The sequence below is a fragment of the Lynx canadensis genome, chromosome D4, assembly GCF_007474595.2.
Source record: "Lynx canadensis isolate LIC74 chromosome D4, mLynCan4.pri.v2, whole genome shotgun sequence".
Lineage (NCBI taxonomy): Eukaryota > Metazoa > Chordata > Mammalia > Carnivora > Felidae > Lynx > Lynx canadensis.
The window spans coordinates 89,910,271-89,933,119 of NC_044315.2; the positions used below are offsets into that span (position 1 = coordinate 89,910,271).

The 22,849-nt window shown below is 48.3% G+C and overlaps 1 protein-coding gene across 1 annotated transcript in view; it reads right to left on the bottom strand.

The window, feature by feature from the left end:
* Positions 1-892: 892 nt before the first annotated feature.
* Positions 893-22,849, bottom strand: part of SETX (senataxin) — a 63,962-nt gene continuing 42,005 nt past the window's right edge. Inside the window, 8 exon segments of the mRNA XM_030293936.2 lie at positions 893-4,138; positions 7,994-8,081; positions 9,369-9,467; positions 12,988-13,152; positions 14,788-14,880; positions 16,857-17,044; positions 19,808-19,915; positions 20,957-21,106. Of these exon segments, the coding sequence (XP_030149796.1) occupies positions 3,392-4,138; positions 7,994-8,081; positions 9,369-9,467; positions 12,988-13,152; positions 14,788-14,880; positions 16,857-17,044; positions 19,808-19,915; positions 20,957-21,106 (1,638 nt within the window). The 3' untranslated portion in view covers positions 893-3,391.

The window sequence follows — 22,849 nt, forward strand, 5'->3', positions numbered from 1 at the left end:
GTCCTGCACGACACATAAATTCCACAGGAGCTGAGGCTACATTTTAGGTTCCTCCCTGAATTATTTATTCCTCGGAGAATGAATGGGGACACCCAGGGGGTGGCGGGGACTGCGTGGGTGACTCGGTCAGAAGTGACTTTAAAAACGACCGCTACAGATGTTGCAGTAATGAGCCCCACAAGCGAAAGGGCCGTCAGAGCACTCACCAGGTCACCCGGCAGATTTAGGATGCCCCCTAAGTCCCCATTCGTCATTTCACCCTCCCCGGGTGCGCGCATCCGGAATGAGCGCGTGCCCTCGAACAGGCGGTGTGGCCAAGCCTGATGACACTCCCCGAAGCTACTGCTTTTATGAAGGCGCCCCACGGCTGCCGCCATCGGCAGTCAGCCCGCCTCGGACGTCTGCACCCTGTCCTGTCCCCCATCGTGACTCTGGGAGCTCCGCTCTCCCCGGTCTCAGCCTAAAGGTGAGTGTGCTCTTTTGTCGAACCAAGCCTCAAAATAGGACCGGCCACCATGGATGGTCGTGAACACCTTGTGACCTCACGGCTGGGATTTCACAGAGAGCCGGAGTGGGGGTGGGGGAAGGGGGCTGGAGAACAGGGCTGCGTAAAGCAAATCCCCCCCCCCACCCCCGCCCCCGGCAGTAATTTCCACCTAAGACAAATCAAGTGACCCAAAGCACGCTGGTTAGGACACTGCACCTGACCCCGTCATATGTAGCTCCTAACTCAGGCCAGTTTTCTTATTTCCACGTTTAATTTCACCCTTTTCTCTTCAAAGGTGTGTTTTCACAAAGACCAGAGGGTTACTGTTCACCGAGTCCCAGCTATGAATTCAGAGCATTAGAAAGACTTATCAAAGCTGCAGCCAAAAATTATCGTCTACACGGCTAATTTTAGAAAATAGTTTAGTGCATTTTTGTTACAAAATTCATTTACAGGAGGTTATTCACATGTACTTATCAAATCTGCTCCTGGTAATGATACATGAAAATATATTCACCAAATAAACCATGCACAGTAAAGCCAAGGAAGATTGTATACAAAGAGGCAAAACAAGCGTTTGAGTGGGATATATTCGTGGTGAGAGAATGAACACGGAAAGAAAACGGGGCACTTCCTTCCAACGCCACGGCAAGGACGAAGAAAACAGCCGTATTTTTCACTCTGCGAGAACGACACCGTTCTGACCGCCACCACCAGAGAGGCGCCCGTATGAAATGATTTATGCCAACATTTTTACCAACCAGAACAACAAACAGTTTCAAATGCGGGATCAGGCGGGACCGTGTTCCCAGGGAGGGGCTGTCAGGACACGGGCCGGGTGGGTGGCGAACCAACAGAAGAGCACAGCGCCAGGACGGGTGTTAACACTGGGGGCCCCAGGAGAGAGCACCGCCCGGGTTTGGCCTGGGAGCACTTCTCTCTTCATTTCTGTGCTGCACCAGCAGAGGGAGAAGTTCCTGACCCCAGCTCTGCCTGTCACTGTCACGCCTTTTAGGAGCCGACGGAGTTCTTTGACCCTTTAAATCGTCACCACCAAGTGTCCGCTCAATGAGGCATCTTACAAGATAGCAGCAAAGTGAACTCAAACTAACAATGAGGTTTCGTGCCAAAGGCACACGCGGGAAGCTTACAGAGCCCCTGACTCAGACGGGGTGGGGCTCGCCCTGCACCCCACACCCTGCGCTTTCTGACACCGCGTGGCCAAGGACAAGTGTCCTGCCCACCAACGGGGGACGGAGCACATGCCCAGGGCCAGGAGTGTTGGCCCAACACCAGCAGCCGTCTGGACCCCGCTGGGCGGGACGTGGGTCACAGAAGGTAGGTTTAAAACTTCTGGCAAATGTTTTAAAGCTCTTAAACAACCAGTTTCAGTAGAAGTTCTGACACAAAGCCCCCTTGGCTTAAAAAGCAGAGGACAGCATTTTATTTTTTTTTAATTTTTTTCTTTCAGAGGACAGCATTTTAAATGGTGCACGTGGATCTCCAGGGGTCTGGTCTCCTCCCCAAAGTAGCTAATGGGCTGCCTAGCAGTCGCTACAAACCACTGGTTCTGACGAGTGTCACTCGCTACCGTGCACCCTCACGTCTGACCCTGCGGTCAGACAGGCCTCCCTTGTCCAGACAAACGTCCGCTCGCCATGGCACCCCCCTCCACAACAGCACCCTCCCCTCCGATCAGATGATCCTGCCGCACTGATGTACTGGCAGCAGGTAACGCGGGCCCCAGAGCTCACGGGAAACCTGTCCGCTCTCTTCCTGGGTCTCAACCTCACACGTCTGCACTCTTCTCCTTCTCTTTTCAAAGAGAGGGATTTCCTGCCCACAATATTCTATCTGGCCTGCCCTCTCGGGTCCCAGGCTGCCCGGTTAATGACCAGAATCCCGAGGGGGGGGGGGGGGGAGTAACAGGCAGTTCCTCACGCTCCCCCCAAAACAAACTGGTCGGGTTCTCCCGGCAACCGGCAAGCTTTCACACCCAAGCCTCGGTGGCCCTTCCAGGGTCCCCCCCTGCACTGATGCGGCACCTGACGACCACTGGACTTGTAACCCACCGGTTCCGGGATGCTCACAATACGCTGGGGGGCATCTGAATGGTATCTCAAGAATGATTCTTTCATTTCGTATTCTTCTATCTCAAGGGGAAATCAGAATTTTAGCTCGAAACCCATGTGCTCCCTGAAATAGGTAGACGAACTCATCAGAGAAACGTAATATTCTGTGCCAAGGAGTCTCATCTAAAAACACCCAACATCAGCAGAACTTCACCTAACGTAGCTCTGCTTCCTGAAGGTTCCCCCAGGAGACTCCACTTGTTTTTTTTTTAAATAGAACTAGAGACATCTGACCCACCAGCATTAACTGAGCTTACTGCAGACTACCCGGGCTGAAGAGGTCTGTCTTGCCATAACCATGTTTGAAAGGGCCTGTCCTCCTCCTCCTCCTCCTCCTCCTCCTGCCCCTTTTTATTTTTTTTAGATATAAAGTTTGTTCTGTTGGAAATGAGCAACATTTTAAGCAGGGGAAAGAAAAACGGTCTACTAGATTACATTTTAAAAGGATTTTGTTATTTGCTATACAAATGTACACTTCAACTTTTACACCATCCACTGCAGTCTCCCTCACTATACAACAACAAGAGATCAACATTTTAAGTCTTCAAGGACAACAATATAACGGACACACAAACGCCCTCGACAGCTTTTGCGGCTGACAAAAGATATCGAAGACACCGAGAGGTTCAGGTGTTAGGATACGTTTTCCGTGTTTTCCAACAGCACACAAACTCCTTTAAGGACAAAAATAATCGGATCTGGACGGTCCCATTAGTGGTCATCCGAAGTCTGCGACGATGCTGGGGCTGGCCATCTCTGTCACTTGGCTTTACTATAAAAACTTTCTTCTCTTGGAACCACGGTCTTCCTCCTCCAGTCTCCTGTTGTCCCAGCCGGAGCGCCTCTTCGGGTGACGGCTCTCAGGGCTCTGCGTCTCCCGGTCCCCTTCGCTGAAAGCCCTGGTCTCTCTCCTGCGGCTGAGCCCTCCTTCCCAGTCACATGCTCTTTTACTCGCGGAGACATCCGTACCGGCAGCTGGAGGCTCCCACTGCACGGGAGGGTTCTGGTTGCTCAGTGTGGTCCCTCCGGCGGTGGACAGCTGGGCACCACCCAGGTCCTGGTGACCCAGAGGGAAGCCGGGCTCCCCCGAGGGAGGCGTGGCCCCAGGATGCTGGGGGCTCAGGGGCTGCGGATCCCTCGGGCACGTCCCTTTGGCTTCGGGGTCTATGCCCAGCCTCCTAAGCAGTCGTGGGTCCCGAAGCCGGTCCTGAATAGGAGGTCTTTCAGGGTCCTTGGTGGTAACAGCACCAGTGGATTCCTTACAGCCAGAAGGCACGTGACACAGGGAGGAAGGGAAAGACGTCTTGGCAAATTCACCGTCTGGCTTGCTGCTGGGCAAGCCACCCTGGGGTCTGGCCACCTCCGGGGCCACGGTGGGCGGGTGAGTCAGACTTCTCTGCAGGACGGGCTTGAGTTTCAGAATCTTGGCTGCGTCGTGCCTGTAGTTTTTGTCGCACGTCTTGACAATGGCACCCCGCTTCTGTGCGTCCTGAATCAGGTGATTCCAGTGCTGATTTTCCTAGAAACAGACAAGGGAGAGACAATTACACCCCCCCCCCAAAACTCTCATATGCTTGGGAAGCACGAGATTTCTGCTTTCATTTCTGAACAACAATAAATACACTTCATGACTAGGCTCTCAAGAATCCACTAAAGGAAAGAGAAGTCCAGACACAGAAAGAAGCCGTGTTATCAGAAAAGAGCCCTGGTCACCGCCTGTAAGAAAGAACTTCCCCCATTTTACCACGTTACTGGTGCCGTGTGGTCACTGGCTGTTACACAGACCGTACCAGTTGCCAGCAGCCACAAGGAGCTATTTAAATTTCAATTAATTAAATTAAATTAAATAAGAAATGCACTTCCTCAGTTGCAGCAGCCGCATTTCAAGTGCTCAGTGGCTACATGTGCCTCGTGGTTAGTGACTGGATGGTGTGGGCACCGAACAGCTCTGTCATCCCGGAAAGTTCCTCGGACACTGTTGATCTAGAGTCTTGCCTGCTTCTCGAAAGGCTCATATGCTGGAGCAGGACAGCTTGGTGCCAGAAAGCCCTAACTTTTGGGTGCGTGTGACTATTCTAGAAAGAGGCCCATAGCTGCCACTGAATTGTCAAAGGCCTCCTAGACTCCAAAGGGGCTAAACCATCTTCATCCACTGAGACAACTATTCCACAGATTTTTCCCACCTTCCTGGAGGAGCTCAAGTTATGAGAAGCACACCTAAGGAGAAGAAAACCCACCAGCATGCATTCTCCTCACTTCCTGTTAGACCTGGCTTGGCAATAAATTACTGCTTTACAACCATTAGAACGTGGGCATCCTTAGAAAGAGGAGCGTGCATGAGAGGAAAAAACACAGAGCCTGAAGGGAAGAGGAGGGGGAGGAGGAGGGGAAGAGGGGGAGGGGGAGGAGGAGGGGAAGGGGGGAGGGGGAAGAGAAGGGGGAGGAATAGGAGGAAGAGGAGGAAAGAGGGGAAGGGGGAGGACAGGGAGGAGGAAGGGGGAAGAGGGGGAGAGGAGGGGAAGGAGAAGCAAAGGAGGAAGAGGAGGATGATGAGGAAGGGGGGGGAGGGAGAAGAGAAGGAGCGAGAGGAGGAGGGCAAAGAGCACAGCTGTCCACTGTCCGCTGTCCTCGCGGGGGCTCCCGTCCTATTCATAAAGGTGGGGGAGGGCAGCAATTTTAACTGGCTGCATGACCTGGGTCAAGCGGGCCTCTCTGGGCCTGTTTCCTCATCTGTAAAATAGGAACGATGTTTTATTTAACTGATTCTGAAATGCACACCGTGTTCACATTTTACCATTTCTGAATCTGGGGTGCCTACCAGCCAGGGCGCAGTCTCCGAGTAACTAATCCTAGAGGAATTCCTGGCTAGGCAACCACGACCCCTCGACTTTCAGTCAATAAACCACCTGAAGGAAGAAGGACTCCCAGCTCTTGCCTGAAAACCTACCCACAGAAATGTTCTGATGAGACAAAAAAGTACCAGCATCAACTCCTGGAGAACGGAGACCAGGGGCTGCAGGAGAACCCCGGAGACCATGGGGGGTACTCTCAGGGCACGCCTTCTGATGGCACAGGGCACGGGGGCACGGCCTGTGCGTCAACGAGGCCACGTGACTGTGACCCGGGAAATGGTGACGTAGCGCCAGACTCGGAAGGTGAAATACTTTTAGGGATCTCTCAACCTGTTCATCTTGTCTGTATTTTTTCTCTTTTGTGCACAAACAAGAGTGACCTACGTCTGTCTAAACAAGACTAGAAGGGTTCTTTTAATAAATATAAAAGTTCTAAGTGGAAATAAAGCGTCACAGCCTAAGAGTAGCACATAAACTAGCGACTTATGTCATAATGGCTTCTTGGATTTGACGAACCGCAGTATCGATGCTGACCTCACAGCATCTCGTTACGCTCGAAGGGCCGCGTCAGTAACACGCAAGGCCGGGACCGGCACACACCACGCAGGCCCGCGAGCCAGGCTCCGCGGCTCGGATCTCTTTCTCGCTCCGGAGAGCTCCAGAGATGCTCACCCTGTGGCCGAAACACAGGTGTGACACGAAGCAGACGGTCTTGCTGTCTCTGCCACGTCTACGGCACCTAAAGGTGGTGTTTAATCGGATTCTGAGAGCACAAAAACGGTTCTGAGTAAGGGCTATCACTCTTGGTTTCTCAGAGAAAAACCAAGTGCCTTCGTCATTGGTTCTGTTTCCGGAAGGAAAACTGGGGTAAGCATAAAAAACAAAAACAGAAACAAAAACATAGGAAAAAGGCTCCAAGGACCGCGGAAGTTAAGTTGGAAAAAGCCAAGTGATAAACTGGGACTTTTTTACTGTATTCTTTCTCCATCTTTTTACGGCGCTGGCTTCCCAGAGTGAAGACCTCCCCCACGCGCTCTCGGGGCCCTCCCGCCCGGACCCTGTCCTGCCCGGTCATCCGACCGCAGGCCGCACTGCCAGGGCACAAACTCCTGGGTGCCAAACAGAAGGGGGCGGTGGGAACGGGGGAGCCCACAGAGGCTCCTTTAATCAGGGCATACACAACACAAGTGCCATGTTACCTTCCAGGTTTAAACACCGCCAAAATTCAAAAATTTTATTACTAAAAATAGTAATAGGTCAACCAACTGATAAGAAATCCCGTTTTCACACTTAGATCCTTACGGTCCCAGGAAAAATAATTCTACAAAAAAACCTTTTATTTTGAGGTGACTGTAGATTCACAGGAAGTTGCGAACAAAGTACAGAGAAGTTCACGCTTCACACAGTCTCCTCAGTTACGAAAATGTTTTTCAAACTTCCAGCTTATGTATAAATGTTCGTGGCAGAGAGATATAATAGTGAGACAATTACAAAAACATATGCCCCACTGAATCTTATCCTAAACAAGTACAAGTGGAAATTCAATTTCAAAAGCAAAGAGAGTCCTACGGCTATCTGTTCTGCTGGACGCTTTTAAGAGCAACGTAAAGATTTATTTTTAATAGTTATTTCACCATGTCGGGATTTAGAACATGCTAGAAACAAAATCTTTAGTTAAACTTCTAACAAGTTTTTCATAGTGACTTAAAAACAGGTGGTACCGGCAGCTTTCAAAAATTCTTTCAACGGGGCACCCAAACAAGAAAACCTGAAAAGCACAGACGCAGGGAAGAAGTACACGGGCAAGACAGCGTCCGAATGCCCTCTGGTGGCACTAAGCCGGAAAGCAGGGGGAAAACCGGGGGAAAAAAAACCGAACGAGTTGGCTCCACTCCTACGATAACCAACGACCGTGTTAGACACTGAAATTCGACAAGTCCGAAGCTATTACCCCTAAGGAGACAGGCAGCAAGCATCTGCTTTCCCGGGCCGTGACATCACCGAATGAGGCCGCGCTCCGTCCACCACGGACGGACGCAAACCTGCCGCCTCTCCTAGAGGGGCTCCGCCACGGCCCCCACCCGGGGGGACACGGAGCGCGCGGCACACAGGAGGGAGGACCCGCGCGCGCTCGCCAGCTCCCTCCCGCTGGCCTTAAGCTGGGCCAGTAACGAGCAGGTGAGCGGAGTGTCTGCTGAGTGCCCACAGCTGTCCAAGCAGTTCACTTCATAGTACGGATTTACTATCTCAACAGTCCCCGGATGGGAGACTTCTTTCTTCTTTTTGAAAAAGGTCATCTTGAGAACAGACCATGGGTACCTGGGCCTTGGACCGGGGCAGGGTGAGCGGTCAGCACCCGGGCAGAAGCTGCCGGAGCGCAGAACCACCAGGGGGAAGAGGCTCATTATTCTGTAACCCTGCGATCACTTGCATTTTGATGGAAAATAAAAACGAAACCTCGAGCCAGCCTCAGTTAACCATGGGCAGACTCTGGAGTCCTCTGGTCCCAGGAATGCACCTACCATCAAGGTCCTTAAATGTCCGAGGATGAAGAGGCTGTACTTGGCTCGTGTAATGGTGACATTCAATCTTTGCAAACTTGCCAGAAATCTAAGTGGTAAAAAAAAAAAAAAAAAAAAAGTTACTTCTTTCTGCAGAATGACTTAGCATGTGAGTGTAGGTGAGTCACAGACACACACATCAGACAGCTTTTCTCAGGCTCCTTCTCCTCCTTTAACGTGATGTGGTTTTTCTCCCTTTTCCCAACATAGGGTCCCCGGCAAATAAGAAACTTCCATCAAAAACAATAAACAAAATATCCGGAGCTTTCCCTCCCAAGTGGTGCATCGGTCAATCTCCTAGTCTCACTTGGAGGAGACACTGGCAGTTTTAACAGCGTCATTCTTAAGCCTTAGAAACATCCTAAAAATACAATACTAGATCAGTTATTATTTTTAAAAATTAAAAAAAAAACCATTTTTTAGTAGGCTTCGTGCCCAGTGCGGAGCCCAACACGGGGCTTGAACTCATGACCCTGAGATCAAGATGTGAGCTGAGCTGAAGAGTCGGACGCTTAACAGACAGCCACCCGGGCGCTCCTTGACCAGTGACTCTTCATTTAAATGTATCTGAAATCACTCAAATGTCGTGGAGCCAGTACACAAACACACAAGTCTCAGACAAATGTACCAACAGATCTAGGGGAGCTCAGAAGGAACAGAACTGCCATGCGAACAAGGTGAACTTTCCAGTGAGCTGGGAGAGAGCGGACCGCTAACAGGATGGTCTGGAGACACCAGGCCTCCGTGTGTGCGTGCAGACTCTCTCCAAACGGGGCAGGGAGAGCGTACGTCACCATTACTTACGTTACTGTTTTCTTTCAGACCAAGTCAACCTATCTGTACAATCTGGAACTTTCACCTCCTCAAAAGAAGGAAAAAAGTAACTACACAGGAGTCTCAGGGCTCCAAGACGCGGGGGAGTTTTCTGTCCACCGTCACAGTGTCCTGGGCCTCTTTAGCGAGTAAACCCACAGGAGTTAAGGCTGACAAACTTGGCCAAAGCACGAAAACACAGCGAAGGCGAAAAACCACTCCAGGACCCATCCTGGAGAGGAGCAAGCCCCCTGCAAACTCCCCCCGGTCCAAGATGGAGGGCACTCTTCGGAGGGAAAGGACAGACTGCCACCGGGACACAGGTTAACACACGAGGTACGAAGAGCAGCACACCAGACAGCGGATCGACTTCACGCAACCGAAGGAGGGAGACCTTCACGACGTTACGCACGGCTTTATAAAGGCCGAGCGAGCAAATGACGGTATGCTCCGACGGAGGTCGGAAACAGATCTGGCTCGAGACTACAGACCAGTGAGAAGGCAGTGACGCAGAGTTACTCACCCAATGGAGCCTTGCATGGCGTTTGCTCTGACACACGTGACGATAACACAATCTTTCTGGCGGCCCTGGAACGCGTCCACGGTATCTACTTCTGCCGGCCTATTTGCAAAAGAGAAACAGGCTCGTTGGAAAAAGGAAGCTCATCGCGAAACGCACACGTTTACACGGCAGTGTTCTGCAAAAGCTTTTTTCACGGTTCTCTTTTTTTACCGAAACAGGATTCACGGAGCGTAAACTTCCCCGTTCTAAAGTACGGCATTCCGTGGTGCTCAGTACCCGCTATGTTGTACAACCGCCACCTCCGTCTGCCTCCGCAACGACACTTCCACCCCTCGTGCCGGTCGGCAGTCAGTCCCTCGCGATTTCTCCCGCTCTCCAGGCCTGGCGACCACCAACCTGCTTTCTGTCTGGTAATTTCACATAAACGGAATCATGAAACGCGTGGCCCTTCCCGCTTGGCTTCTTTCACCGCCATCGATCCATTCACAACTGACGGACGTTTGGCTTGTTTGCCCTTTTTGACCGTTACGAGTAACGTTGCTGTGAACATTCACGTACCAGCTTTCGTGCTAACATCTTCTCCGTTCTTTTGGGCACATACCTAGCAGGGGAGCTGCTCGGCCGCTTGGTAATTCTATGCTTAACTTTTTGAGGACTCGCCAAACTGTTTTTCCACAGTGATCTACCATTTTACACTCTTCCCAGCAAAGCACAAGGGCTCCGATTTCTCAACGTCCTTGTTCAAACTCTGTCATTATCTATTATTATCATCATCGTCATCGTTTAGGTGGGTGAAAGGGTATCTCACTGTGGTTTCGATGTGCATTTCCCTTAGTGACAAACGAGGTGCAACATCTTTCCCGTGCTGGTTGACCATTCGGTCACAATCTTCTTCTGAGAAACGCTATTCAAAGCCTTCGCTCGTTAAAAAAAAAAAATCCGATGACTCAACTGTTTGTTACCGAGTTGTGGGAGTTCTTTCTATACTCCGGATAGGAGACCCATCGGATACAGGATGTGCAAGTAGACTTTCCTTGACTTAGGATGGGGTCACATCCCAATACACCCATCAGAAGTTAAAAATACCTTAAGTTGAGAATGCATTTGTTACACCTAACCTACTGAACACCGGAGCTTAGCCTGGACAGCCTCAAACAGGCTCAGGACACTCACGTTTGCCTACAGTTGGGCAAAGCCCACTTCCTGATAAAGTGCTAGGTTATCTTACATAATTTATTGACCACTGCACTGCGACAGGTACAGAACGGTTGTGTCATGGTTTACCCCCGGGACCGTGGGGCTGAGCGGGAGCTGCGGCTCGCCGCTCCCCAGCATCACGAGGCAGGATCATACCGCACACCGGTCCCCGGGGGAGAAAAAGCCAAATTCAAAACCTGAAGTACAGCTTCTACTGAATGTGTGCTGCTATCACACCATCAGAAAGCTGAAAAATTCTAAGTCAAACCATGGTAAGTCAGGAACCATCCGTATCTTCTCCCACTCTGTGGGCTGTCTTTTCCCTTTTTTGGTAGTGTACTTTGACACACAGAAGTTTCTAATTTTTATCAAGTCTAATCTATCTATTCTTTCTTTGGTAACTTGTGCTTGGGTATCATACCAGAAAATTGTCTAATCTGAGGTCATACAGATTTATACCTTTGTTCCAAGTTTTATAATTTTATCTCTTAGATTTCCTGCTCTACTCCACTTTGAGTTCATTATGATGGGGTGGGAGACAAGGTTCGAAACTCATTCTCTTGCAGGTGGAGATCCAGTTGGTCCAGCACCATTTTGTTTCCCCGGTGAATGGCCTGGGCCCCCTTGTTGAAAACCCACTGGCCATAAATGCACGGGTTTATTTCTGAACTCCCAATTCTAGTCTACCGGTTTACAGGTCTATCCTTAGGACCGTACCAGTTCTGATAACTAACTTTGTAGTAAGTCTTGAAATAGGAAAGCATGAGCCCCTAACAGTATTCTTTTTCAAGATAATTGCGGTGTCTTGCATTTCCACGTGAATTTTAGGTTCAGCTTGTCCATGTCTACACAATGGGCAGCTGGAATTCTGGCAGAGACGGCAGAATTGAGGGTCAGCTTGTAGATCACTCTGGGGAGCGCTGCCCCCTTCACAACACGAAGTCTTCTGATCCACAGACAGACAATGTCTCTCCACTTACCTAGGTGTTAACTGCTTTCACCATTTTGTACTTTTCTTTTATTCCTAAATATCTTGTCCTTCTTGACTCCATTATAAACAGAACTGTTTTTTAAATTTCCTTTTCAGATGGCTAGTTGCTACTGCGCACACGCGCAATGGATTTTTGTATGCTGATCCTGCATCTACAACTTGGCTGAACTCACCTGTTAGAACGGAGAGCTTATGTGGATTTTTAGGGTTTTCTACACAGTAGGTCCGGCCAACTATGAAAAGGGATAGTTTTAGTTCTCGTATAATACAAACACCTTTAATTTCTTTTTCTTGCTCAATTATCCTGCTTAGGACCTCTAAAACCATGCTGCACAAACGTAGCAAGAGCAGGCACCCTTCCTGATCCTAGCGGCACAGCACTCAGTCTGACCATCAAGCATGTCATAGATACCTGCTATTAGGTCGCGGAAGTTCCTTTCTATTCCTAGTTTGTTGAGTGCTTTTATCACGAAAAGTCAAATGCTCCTTCTACCTCTATTCTGATGACCATGTAGGTTTCCTCCCTTTGTTCTATTAGTATGGTAGATCACACAGATTGACTTTTGTATGTTGAACCAACCTTGCATTCCTGAGATAATCCCACTATGGTCTTGGTGTATACTCCTTTTAATATGCGGCTGAATTCAGTTCCCATTATTTTGTTGAGGATTTTTACATCCATATTCATAAGGGATACTGGCCTGTAGTTTCTCTCTTCTTGGGATGTTTTCCGTGGCTCTGGTATTACGGTAATATTGGCCTCATAAAATGAGTTAGAAAGTCTTCCCTCCTCTTCTGTTTTTTGGAAGAGTCTGAGAAGGATTGGTGTTAATTCTTATCTTAATGTCTGGCAGAATTCACCAGTGAAGCCTGGTCCTGGGTTTTTCTTTGTTGGAAAGAGTCTGACCACTAATTCCATCTCTTTTTTTTACAGGTCTGTCTGTTCAAATTTTCTATTTTTTCTAGAGCCAATTTTGGTAAGCTTGTGTGTTTCTAGGTTAAGAAATGTTTGAGTTAATGGCTTTCCAATGAGACAAAAACACGATCTTCATCCTGTACATAAAGGCATGAAAAGGGTTAAATACTTTATCCCAAGTGCAAGTGTTACTTCATGAATCCTACTAGAATTACAATTCAGGTCAACAAGTCCCGGGAACTAAAGGAAAAGGCCTGGAGGGTTTCTCAGTCGGTTCCACTGCCAGTTGTGGTGGGGAGGACACTGCCAGCAGCAGGAGGTACTGACTGGTCTGCGGGGCTGGGAGGGTGAGCGTTCCCTACCCAGCGTGACCCAAGCCAGCCCGTGAGTCTCCTCCTGCTGTCTTACCACAGCCTGAGACCATTCCCTAGAGTTAGGTTTCCTTTTATCCCCTCTTTCTTCTTTTTAATTCAACCGAAAACCTGGAAATATCTGTAAAAATATAGATGCCTCACCCTTTTCTATCAAACTCTTTGTCCAAATCCTTCTGAATCATCGTCTTCTGAGCCTTGTAATGGGTTATTATGCCAATGTTCCGGAAAGTAACATCCCTTCTTTTGTCTTTAATAAGTTTAATTATTTCCATTACCAGTTTTATTTCTTGAACATTTATATATGAGCTAAATAAGATGAAAAACAAAACAAAACAAAACAAAACACATCAAAACTAATAGCAGTCCAACTGCTAGCTTCAGTCCCACTTTGTTTTCTGCTAGAGTGAAGGGCAGGAAGGTAGCTTTGACCTTTGCTCAGTCATCAGTGGCTCAAAGAGGCTGTTACAATGACCATCAATATGGTACCCTTAAAGACATACAACCACCCAGTGAAACAGGAAGTTATGAGGACGAAGAGTGTGATGTCACCTGAAGCTTACTCACCGATCTCTTCATCTGTCAAAACAGGGACAGCAACAGTAAGAAGTATTGACAGTAACCAAGACAGGAACAGGAAAGAGCTAGCACTAAGCATCTACTGTCTGGGGGCGCCTGGGCATCTGACTCTTGGTTTTGGCTCCGGTCATGATCCCAGGGTCGTGGGTTCTGTCCCGAGCTGAGCTCTGCCCTGACAGCACGGAGCCTGCTTGCGATTCTCCCCCTCTCTCTGCCCCTCTCCCCGTCTCCCTCAAGATAAATAAACTTAAAAGAAAGAAAAAAAAAGAATTTGCACACACTGAGACCAGCGCTCTAGACGGGATCGTCTTCCTTCACTCCCCAGCACTGGCTGTGCGGAGCTCGCACCCACGGCCAGGGGCCGCCGTCCACGCGGACTGAACAGGACGCAGCCCGGGGGTGCGTCCGCACTGGCCTCCCCCTGCACTCCCAGCTCACTTCCCAAACGACATGCACCCCTTCACTCCCATTCCAGAACAACTGCACTGCACCTGAAGCTGCCTGAAGGTCTCAGTTTAAGGGCCTTTAATCCCCATGTTCTTAACTTCTAGGCTCACTTGACAGAAAACCCAGTCAGCCAGCCTTCTCTTCCATCTCTGAAGTCCTTATTTTCGTCATTCACCTCTCAGGCCAACGTTCCTCTATGACCTTCACCTCCACATTACTTGTGGCCAACTGCTTCTCTGTCTCTCTTAACTTCTTCGCTGAATGTCCCCTCCCCCCTCCTGGGTGGCTTACTGCCTCGTTCTTACTGAGGATGTCACCTTCTCTACGGCCCTCTCGGTGACACAGAGGTGGCATTTCTATTTCTCCTTACTTCTAGATAGGCCGTGTGCTGACAAAAGCAGCCTTTAGACTATTACCCTCTTATTTTCTCGTAAGCCCTGACTCCTTTGAAGTTTTTACTGCTTACCAGCCACCAAACCTCTCTGTCACTCACAGACTGCCTGGAATGTGCTCCCTTACTCACAATCCCACACGTGAGGGGTCGTTCACCCTCTGTCTCCCACCTTCATCCAAGGGATCTATACTGCCTCTTGTCTTCGATCACAACAGCCATGCACTGGGGCCATGTCTGTCCTACTCACAGCTGTGACCTTAGCATGTATTTGCTCAAGAGCTTATCATGGTAGGGATTACGATCCCCACTACAGACTTAAGAAGAACTACAAGGCCGAAACATATAGACAGAGATATTAATAATCTATGATAAAAAGGAGAAGCTAGTAGCCTAGCTCCCTAAGAATGACTGTGCCCTGATCCTAGGCAGAGAGAGGCACAGAAAATGTTTTCAATATAAATATGAACAAAAATAATAGAACAACTCTGGGACCATCACTGGGGATTCAAGGGAGGAAAACATACTCATTATCCCGTCTTTCTGAACCGTCTCCGACATCAAACACGAGGTAAGGTTGAAATGGCCAGTCTGATGAACACCGATTGGTTTCAGTCAGTCTACAAAAAAGCAGCCACCATTCAGAATACAAGTTATAAGAAAAAAATTCTCATTATAATGAGTATTTTTTTGTCAGGGAAGAAGCTGGGGATAAGATATCTTCTCAGAATGTGTTTTAGCAAAAGGTAAAACACAGATTTTATTTCTGTTCTCGGCGAGGGCGAGTGGTCTATGCACTTACAGATAACCACGACTAAACAGCACTCACGAGGCAATGAGCGAAAACAGTAAGCCGCAGAACACAGATGGTCTCCGACTTACGATGGTCCCACTTAACAATTTTTCGACTTTGCGATGGTGCAAAAGCAATACGTTTCAGTGGAAATCGCACTGGGAATTGTAAATTGGAATCCTGTCCCGGGCTAGCCATGTGCTGTATGCTCCTCTCACGAGAGCAGCGAGCCGCAGCTCCCAGGCAGCTCCGTGATCACGAGGGTGACCTCCCCTACACTGACAACTACTCCACTTGTCACTTTCGGTACCGTATTCAGTGCATCACACGGGACATCCAGCACTTTATCACAGAATAGGCTTCGCGTTAAATGACTTTGCCCAGCTGTAGACTAACGTAGGGGTTCTGAGCACATGTCAGCAGGCTGGGCTAAGCTAGGATGCTTGGGAGGGTAGGTTAGGTATATTACATGCCTTTTTGACTTATGTTTATAGGAACACAACTCCGTCATAAGTCAAGGAAAATCTGTACTATGTACAGTATGGTATGATTTTTTCCCCCCCAAAATTAAAAAAGGCGGGGGGGGGGGGGCTGGGTGGCTCAGTCGGTTAAGCGTCCAACTCCTGATTTCAGCTCAGGTCATGGTCTCAGTTTACGAGATCAAGCCCACGTGGGGCTCTGTGCTGAACACGGAGCCTGCTTGGGATGCTCTCTCTCCCTCTGCCCCTGCCCGCCGATGCTCTCGTGAAATAAATAAACTTAAAAAAAAAAAGTTTTTAAAAAAGAATTCAAAAGGGGCGCCTGGGTGGCGCAGTCGGTTAAGCGTCCGACTTCAGCCAGGTCACGATCTCGCGGTCCGTGAGTTCGAGCCCCGCGTCGGGCTCTGGGCTGATGGCTCGGAGCCTGGAGCCTGTTTCCGATTCTGTGTCTCCCTCTCTCTCTGCCCCTCCCCCGTTCATGCTCTGTCTCTCTCTGTCCCAAAAATAAATAAACGTTGAAAAAAAAAAATTAAAAAAAAAAAAAAAAAAAAAGAATTCAAAAAGTGGGGAGCCCGGGTGGCTCTGTCAGTTGCACGTCTGGCTCTTGATTTTGGCTCAGTCGTGATCTCACGGTTCATGGGATTGAGCCCCACGCTGCGCTCGATGCTCACGGCGCTGAGCCTGCTTGGGATTCCCTCTCTCCCTCTCTCTGTGCCCCTCACCTGCGCTCGCTCTCAAAATAAATATTATAAAATAATTTTAAAGTGAAAAAATTTTTTAAAAAGATAGGCGTAATACAAAGATTGGAAATAGATACGGCAAGATGCTATGAGTGATTATTTCTGGGTAGCATAAATAAGGGCAATCTTTCCCCCCTTCTTTTTTGTTTATATACATTTGCTAAAATCAACATGGCTCTTGTAATTAGAAAAAAAATTACTAAACCTTTGTTTTACACTTTTTATGACAGGACTTAAGAACATACCAAAATACCTATTCTTCTTAAGCAGCTAACCCTACAAATAAAATAAGCCAATAAGGAATAAACAGAGGGCACCTGGGTGGCTCAGTCAGTTAAGTGTCTGACTCTTGATTTCAGCTCAAGTCATGATCTCACGGTTTGTGAGTTCAAGCCCCCTGTAGGGCTCTGTGCTGAGTGTGGAGCCTGCTGGGGATATTCTCTCTCTCTCTCTCTCTCTCTCTCTCTCTCTCTCTCTCTCTCTCTCTCCCCTTCCCTCCCTCCCTTCCTCCCTCCCTCCCTCTCTCCTCTCCCCCTACCCCCCCCCCCAAATAAACTTAAAAAAAAAAAAAGGAATGAACTCACCTATTTGTTTTCAAGCTTCTGTTATAAACATAATTAGAGGGGAAGAGACATATGTCTGGGTGCATCCTGTACTGAACAGTAAGCTGTAAAACAGGCAGCCTGCCGATCACATTGTGCTCTACGCTGTCTTCCAGCAGCTTGCAGAAGCGAGCCATCATTGACTGGTCATAGCCATACTCCTGTGCTTTCTGAAAGGGAGGAACCAATTTCCAAGAATTCATTCATACTTTTCCCACTATCATCAAAACACTGTGTGGTAATATGGAAATGGCAAGGTTTAGGTGGTATTGAGATGACCAACAAGCAAAAATTCAGAGAAAGAGGTTTCTGACTCCGGCCCTTGAAAAGCCATGTAGCTTGACTATAAAAAAGTTCATTTAGAAAATCTACATACGGGTTATGAAAAAGATGTGGTCTTGTAAGTGGCCACAAACTGAAACTATTTTGATGTAAACAGAGGTCTCAGGAAAGAATCAGTAAGAAAAGAAACAAAGAACTGTAACACAGATTTTAACAATTATTTCTAGGGGACTCTCCCACAAATGGAAACATTGACTGTCATCGTACAAGCCTTTTAAAGACCAATTTCTCCATCCATCTGTCCATCCGTCCATCCAACATACACGGAGCCACTATAGTTTGGGGTGCTGAGACTGCTAAGGTGACTTAGCTCAAGCATCACAGAACAGATGTTCCCATGGAGAAGACCGACAACTGACAGTAATTACTAAGATGATTTCATAAACCCGTTAGTGGGTTACAACCTGGAAAATCAGTGGGATTTGTCAACATCACGCAGATAAGTACCGTGTCTTAAGTAACCTAGATGCAAATGTACTCTGCGGGATGCACGAGGACAACGGAGATGGGAGCTTCACCCGCGATGCCCAAGACACGGCACTGAAGACGTGCGTGCAAAGTTCACGAATCAGGAGAGTGGCGGAAAAAAGGCGTTACTTCCTAAATCATAGGTTACTTCTGTATGTGATTTTAAATAGGTTTATGTAACTTAGTATTAGTAGACATTCAACAATTTTATCCACATCCCCAGAAGTTTCTCTCTTCACAAGCTGGCCAAAACCTCATTTTGAATCTTCTTTCTGGGGAAAAAGAAAAAGGTACCACTTCCATACCTGCGAAAAAAACCCCAGTCTATCCTACAGAATGACGTGGATTTCTACGCTCTGACGTGGAAGGATAATCCTGATCTCTTCTTGGACTGGAAAAAAGACAATCTGGCACAGAATGCTTCTGGCCCTTTAAAGCAAACCCTACATATATACAACCACACACAAACCATCTTTTAGGGACTTAGTTACTGACCCCCCGGGTGCCAGCTCCACAGTGCAAGCAGGGATTTCTGTCTCTTTTCTTCACTGTCTTACGCCAGCACCTAGAACAGTGCCTGAATCAGGCTGGCACTCAGTAAACACTGATGGAAAGACACGAATGAGAATAGGCCACAAAATCTGTTAAAATACTCACAACGATTCTCCTTAAATAGAGGTGGACAGAAAGGCAAGTTGAGAAAATTAACTTTGTAATTATTTTCTAAATTGTTCTCAAGAAGGCTGCATTGTTTCGGCAACAATAACAAAAAGGCCAGATTTTTCTCATTTCTGTCGCTTTTATCAATCACCAAAGGAGGTAATAAAGTTGGGGCCCATCAAGAATTTAATCAGTAACTTTGTGAAATAACGTGTTATTCAAAACAAGTGCGGTACAACGGGGGCACCTGGGTGGCTCACCCGGAACCGACTCTTGATTTCAGCCCAGGTCACGATCTCACAGTTCCTGAGTTGGAGCTGCGCATCGGGCTCTGTGCTGGCGGTGCAGAGCCTGCTTGGGATCCTCTCACTCTCTCCCTCTTCCCCTCCCCGTCCCGTGCTCTCTCGCGCTTTCAACATAAATAAACTTTAAATGAAAAGAAACACGGTACAGAGTTGGCTCTTCCCTACTCCCCCTGAACAAGATCACCAGCAGCTTTTCCCTATGGACACAGGTCTTCGCTCAGAGCAGGTGTGATCGCGCAGTGTGCTCAGGTGTGAAAGAGCCGCACTATCGTTCTGAATGATTCCAAAGTCAAAACACCACGAGGACAACAAAAACCACACGCTTTCATTCCACAAGTGCACACACACGCTTGGGAAGGATCCGTTCCCTGGGGTTGTTTATGCAGCCAGTACTCTACATTTGTGCAAATCAGCTATGTATTAGTGAAATACACAAACATTATTAAATTCAACGCCATGGTCTACACCTATTCAGATTACCCAAAACATTTATTAAACCCCAACTCTGGTGGGCATTTATTTCTAGGAGCCCTCTCTGGTGAGGGAACAGGAGAGACAGGCCACTGCCAAGGTGCTGGTCCTTCCCACAGGCGGGGTTCAGAGCCCCCTTCCTCTCTTCCTGACGCTGCACTTTCAGAGGACGTGAGAAGCACATTTTTTATCCCCCCGATAGGACACAGAATTCTAAAACTGGAAGTGTACTCTAAAAGTACATTTAAAGTACTCTGTGTAATGTTTTCCTCAAATCTGCATATATTTAAATATAAATCAGGAGGTTGGGAAACTTCTCCTTTTAAAATTTTCCTTGTATTATAGTTTTGGTGTTTATGTACTAAAATGGATCAGATACAGCCCTTAAGATAGCTGCGCGCTGTTTCCCAAAGAAAAAGCCCAATGCACACGGAACACGGGTCTTTCTCGTCTTCTGGTCTTTGACGCTCCCACTGCATGGGTCACGTATGTACGTAAGCACAATTAGGAACAGAGGGACATTTTCACAGACTTTTACCTATTAAAATCCAAACGGTGCTTCTCTCTTCTTAGCCACTCCCTACTTTTCCCTCCAAACAGGAGATGATGATCCAAGAAAGCCCCCCTCCAAACACAAAAACAAAAAGCCCCCCCCTTTAAAGTGTTACGAACGTGAAACAAACGCACCATGGAGATGACCGTGGGAGGGAGCTGTTTTGGGTCTCCCACCAGGATCAGCTTGTTACATCGATGGATGAGCGGGGTAAGAGTCTCCACTTCACAAGACTGCCCGGCCTGGGTAAGAAAAGTACAGAATGAAAAGGTATTCTTCATCATCTCTGCTGTTTCTTTATCCCCGTGCGGTTTCTCAAATTCACAAAAGTTCTAACATTCAGAAAAGTATCACACTTTCTCCTTCTGCACTGAATACCAGCCAGGATTTTTGAGTGGACGCTTGTGATGAGCACCGACTTTTTTTTTTTTGATTAAAAGAATACTATAAACAGAGAAAAACAGAGAAGGATTTTTCTATGGTTACAACGGACACAAACGCTGTAAACCATCGAGTGAAAGAACCACCGCACACGCGTCGTGAGGCTGGCACGGCTCAGGTGCCACGACCACCGGGGAGCCAGTGCGAGCCAGAGCCGTGTGACGCCCCAGTTCTGTGCTCTCTGTTCTCGCTGGGCACGTGCACGTCCTGAGGCAAGTGCGTGGCGGTGCGTCCCCCTCTCCCTGCCACCCCCCTTCTCCCTTGCTCCTAGCTGGCCTGGTCATCTGCAAGACTCAAGCTTCTCTTCGAGGACACCTTCTTCAAGCGTGTCATCACTTCCCCCGTTTCCATCCTCTCATTTTGGTGAAGCCGGATATTGGACCAACCCTCCTGCAGCTCGTTTTCCACGTCTTCGGTCTTCTGGCTCTACATTCTGGCAAACAGCAGGTGCCCGACAAATGTCTGCTCCGTGAATGAACTACAAGTCACGGGTGTGAGCTGAAAACACTGTGGCTCAGAGCTGTCCAAAGTTATATGCCACCTGCCTCGAAAGGGAACCAGAGCTATTCCGAGCAGAGAGGAGACACTCCTCGGGCAGGGACCAGTCAGGCATCCTTAAGACTATCATCCCAATTCCGGACAAGCCAGTTCGGCTGTGGGGGGCCGTCAGCAGCACATTTCAACACAAGAGACCGCGCACACACGCGACGGCAGGTAAAAACCAGATGCTCCGAGACCGTTTCCTCCGGGTCCTCGAAGCAGCGCGCCTCCCCGCCCGCCCCGGCTCGGCCCGCACAGCGCCAGCATAAGCCATACGGCCGTTCGGCCGGCGGCCCACTGACCTCATCGACGATGACACAACTGAAGGGGACACCCCCTTGCCCACGAAAAGCAGACTCGAGCAGTAAACCGCCACTCGTGCTCAGTGTGCAGCAGATGACGTGGGACTCTAAGATGATGATGCTCTGTGTTTTTTGTGGGCGTCCTTGAACCTAAGACAACAGACAAAGGTGAATCAGTATTCAGCCGTCTATAAACCCTTGATGACAGTAGGCCTACTTTTACTGTAAAACATCCACCATTTATCACGTGACAACAACATTCAGCGAGTCCTGAGGGGGAACCACAGATCTAGAAAACAGCAAGAACGTTCCAGATCATCGGAAACCACCAGAGAGAGAACGCTGTGCTGTGCAGTGAGTCTAAGCTCAGAACATGATATAAGCACATTAGGAAAAATTTATTCAGGCTTGATTTGGTCAAAGCAAACTACAATTCTTACAGCAGATGTATGTGGGCAGGTATCAGAATGCGCAGAGATAGTTGTGAAGCAATTATCTGAGTTAAACTGGGGTCACAACTCAGCTAGAAGATACATTTTTCTGTTGGTCGTTAAGCACGTATAGCGTCGTTCTGCCTTTCACAAAGGCTTGTACCCACAGTGACACCCGTGAAAACGAGGAGCACTCTGCTTCCACAGTAACAAAGACCACCGCGGCCCACCGGTCACACAGAGACCGGGGCGGAGCCGGACTGTGACTGACACCTCACAACACGTACCACTTAGTGTTCAAGCTAATAAGCCAGGGTTCTTATCATTGACTCGCTGAGCCTGGTGCTGCTCCTATAAAGTGGCTCATCCCTGGACACGTGACTTGCTCAGCCACGGACTTGGACTCCCAAGGCGTGTGTGTGTGTGTGTGTGTGTGTGAGCTTCAGAGGGTGGCAGCTGTGGCCCTCGGGGCACACGTGAAGGCACTGTCACCTTCACACACCTCTCCTCTCGGCCTCCCACGGAGGAACACAGCCAAGTGAAATTAATTCCATGGCCCACAGAACCAAGTGGGGAGCAGCAAACCCCACAATACGTGCAAATACAGACTTCATCCGTAGATTCGGGAGGACTAACTTGGGGCTCGGTTTACAATTTTAATAAAAAGCTTTCCACGGCATTTTGTGCCGAAGTGAACAAACAGCTAACGGAAATATGCACTAAGTGCAACTGTATTTGTTTAGCAATGGAGGGAAGGCTAACAATACATTCAAGGGAAAAATCTCGGCTTAAAAACATGAGTAACGTTACCAGTTGCCGTGACCTGCTCTCCCCGACCCCCACCGGTTTATTAGGGCTGAAATCTGAGGACGAGGATACAGATCTGGCTCATCCCTTGCTCTGAGAAATCTAAATGTTGTTGATTTTAAAAAGATTTTATTTTTAAGTCATCTCTACACCCAGCGTGGGGCTCAAACTCATGACCTCGAGATCAAGAGTCACACGCTCCACTGGCGGAGACAGCCAGGCGCCCCCTGATATCTTTATATCCAAAAGAATACTGGGGAAAAAGTTACACGCTACAGAGGATTCTTATGACCAAACACAAATATGGCGAGTGTAGCTTTCAGCCAAGAACTGCCAAACACGTGCTTGTACTTTCTTAGCTAAACCCCCAGCCGCCATGACTCTACTTGAAGCCGGACAGAAGATGTCTCTTCCTCTTCTTTTTTTAGCATCCCTGGGTGGGCACAAATTTTCTTTAGTAAGGAAAACACCTTCGCGTCTACTTTGACTATTCATCTGATGGTAATTATCATAACCGACTTTGCAGTGGGGGAAGGAGAAGAGCACCTAATGAGTTTTTTTTAATACCTACCCAGACCTACAAAAGGAGAAGACAATTTATCATCACCTTTCTTAGATCTCAGGTGACAATAAGAATTTCAGGCAAAAAAAAAAA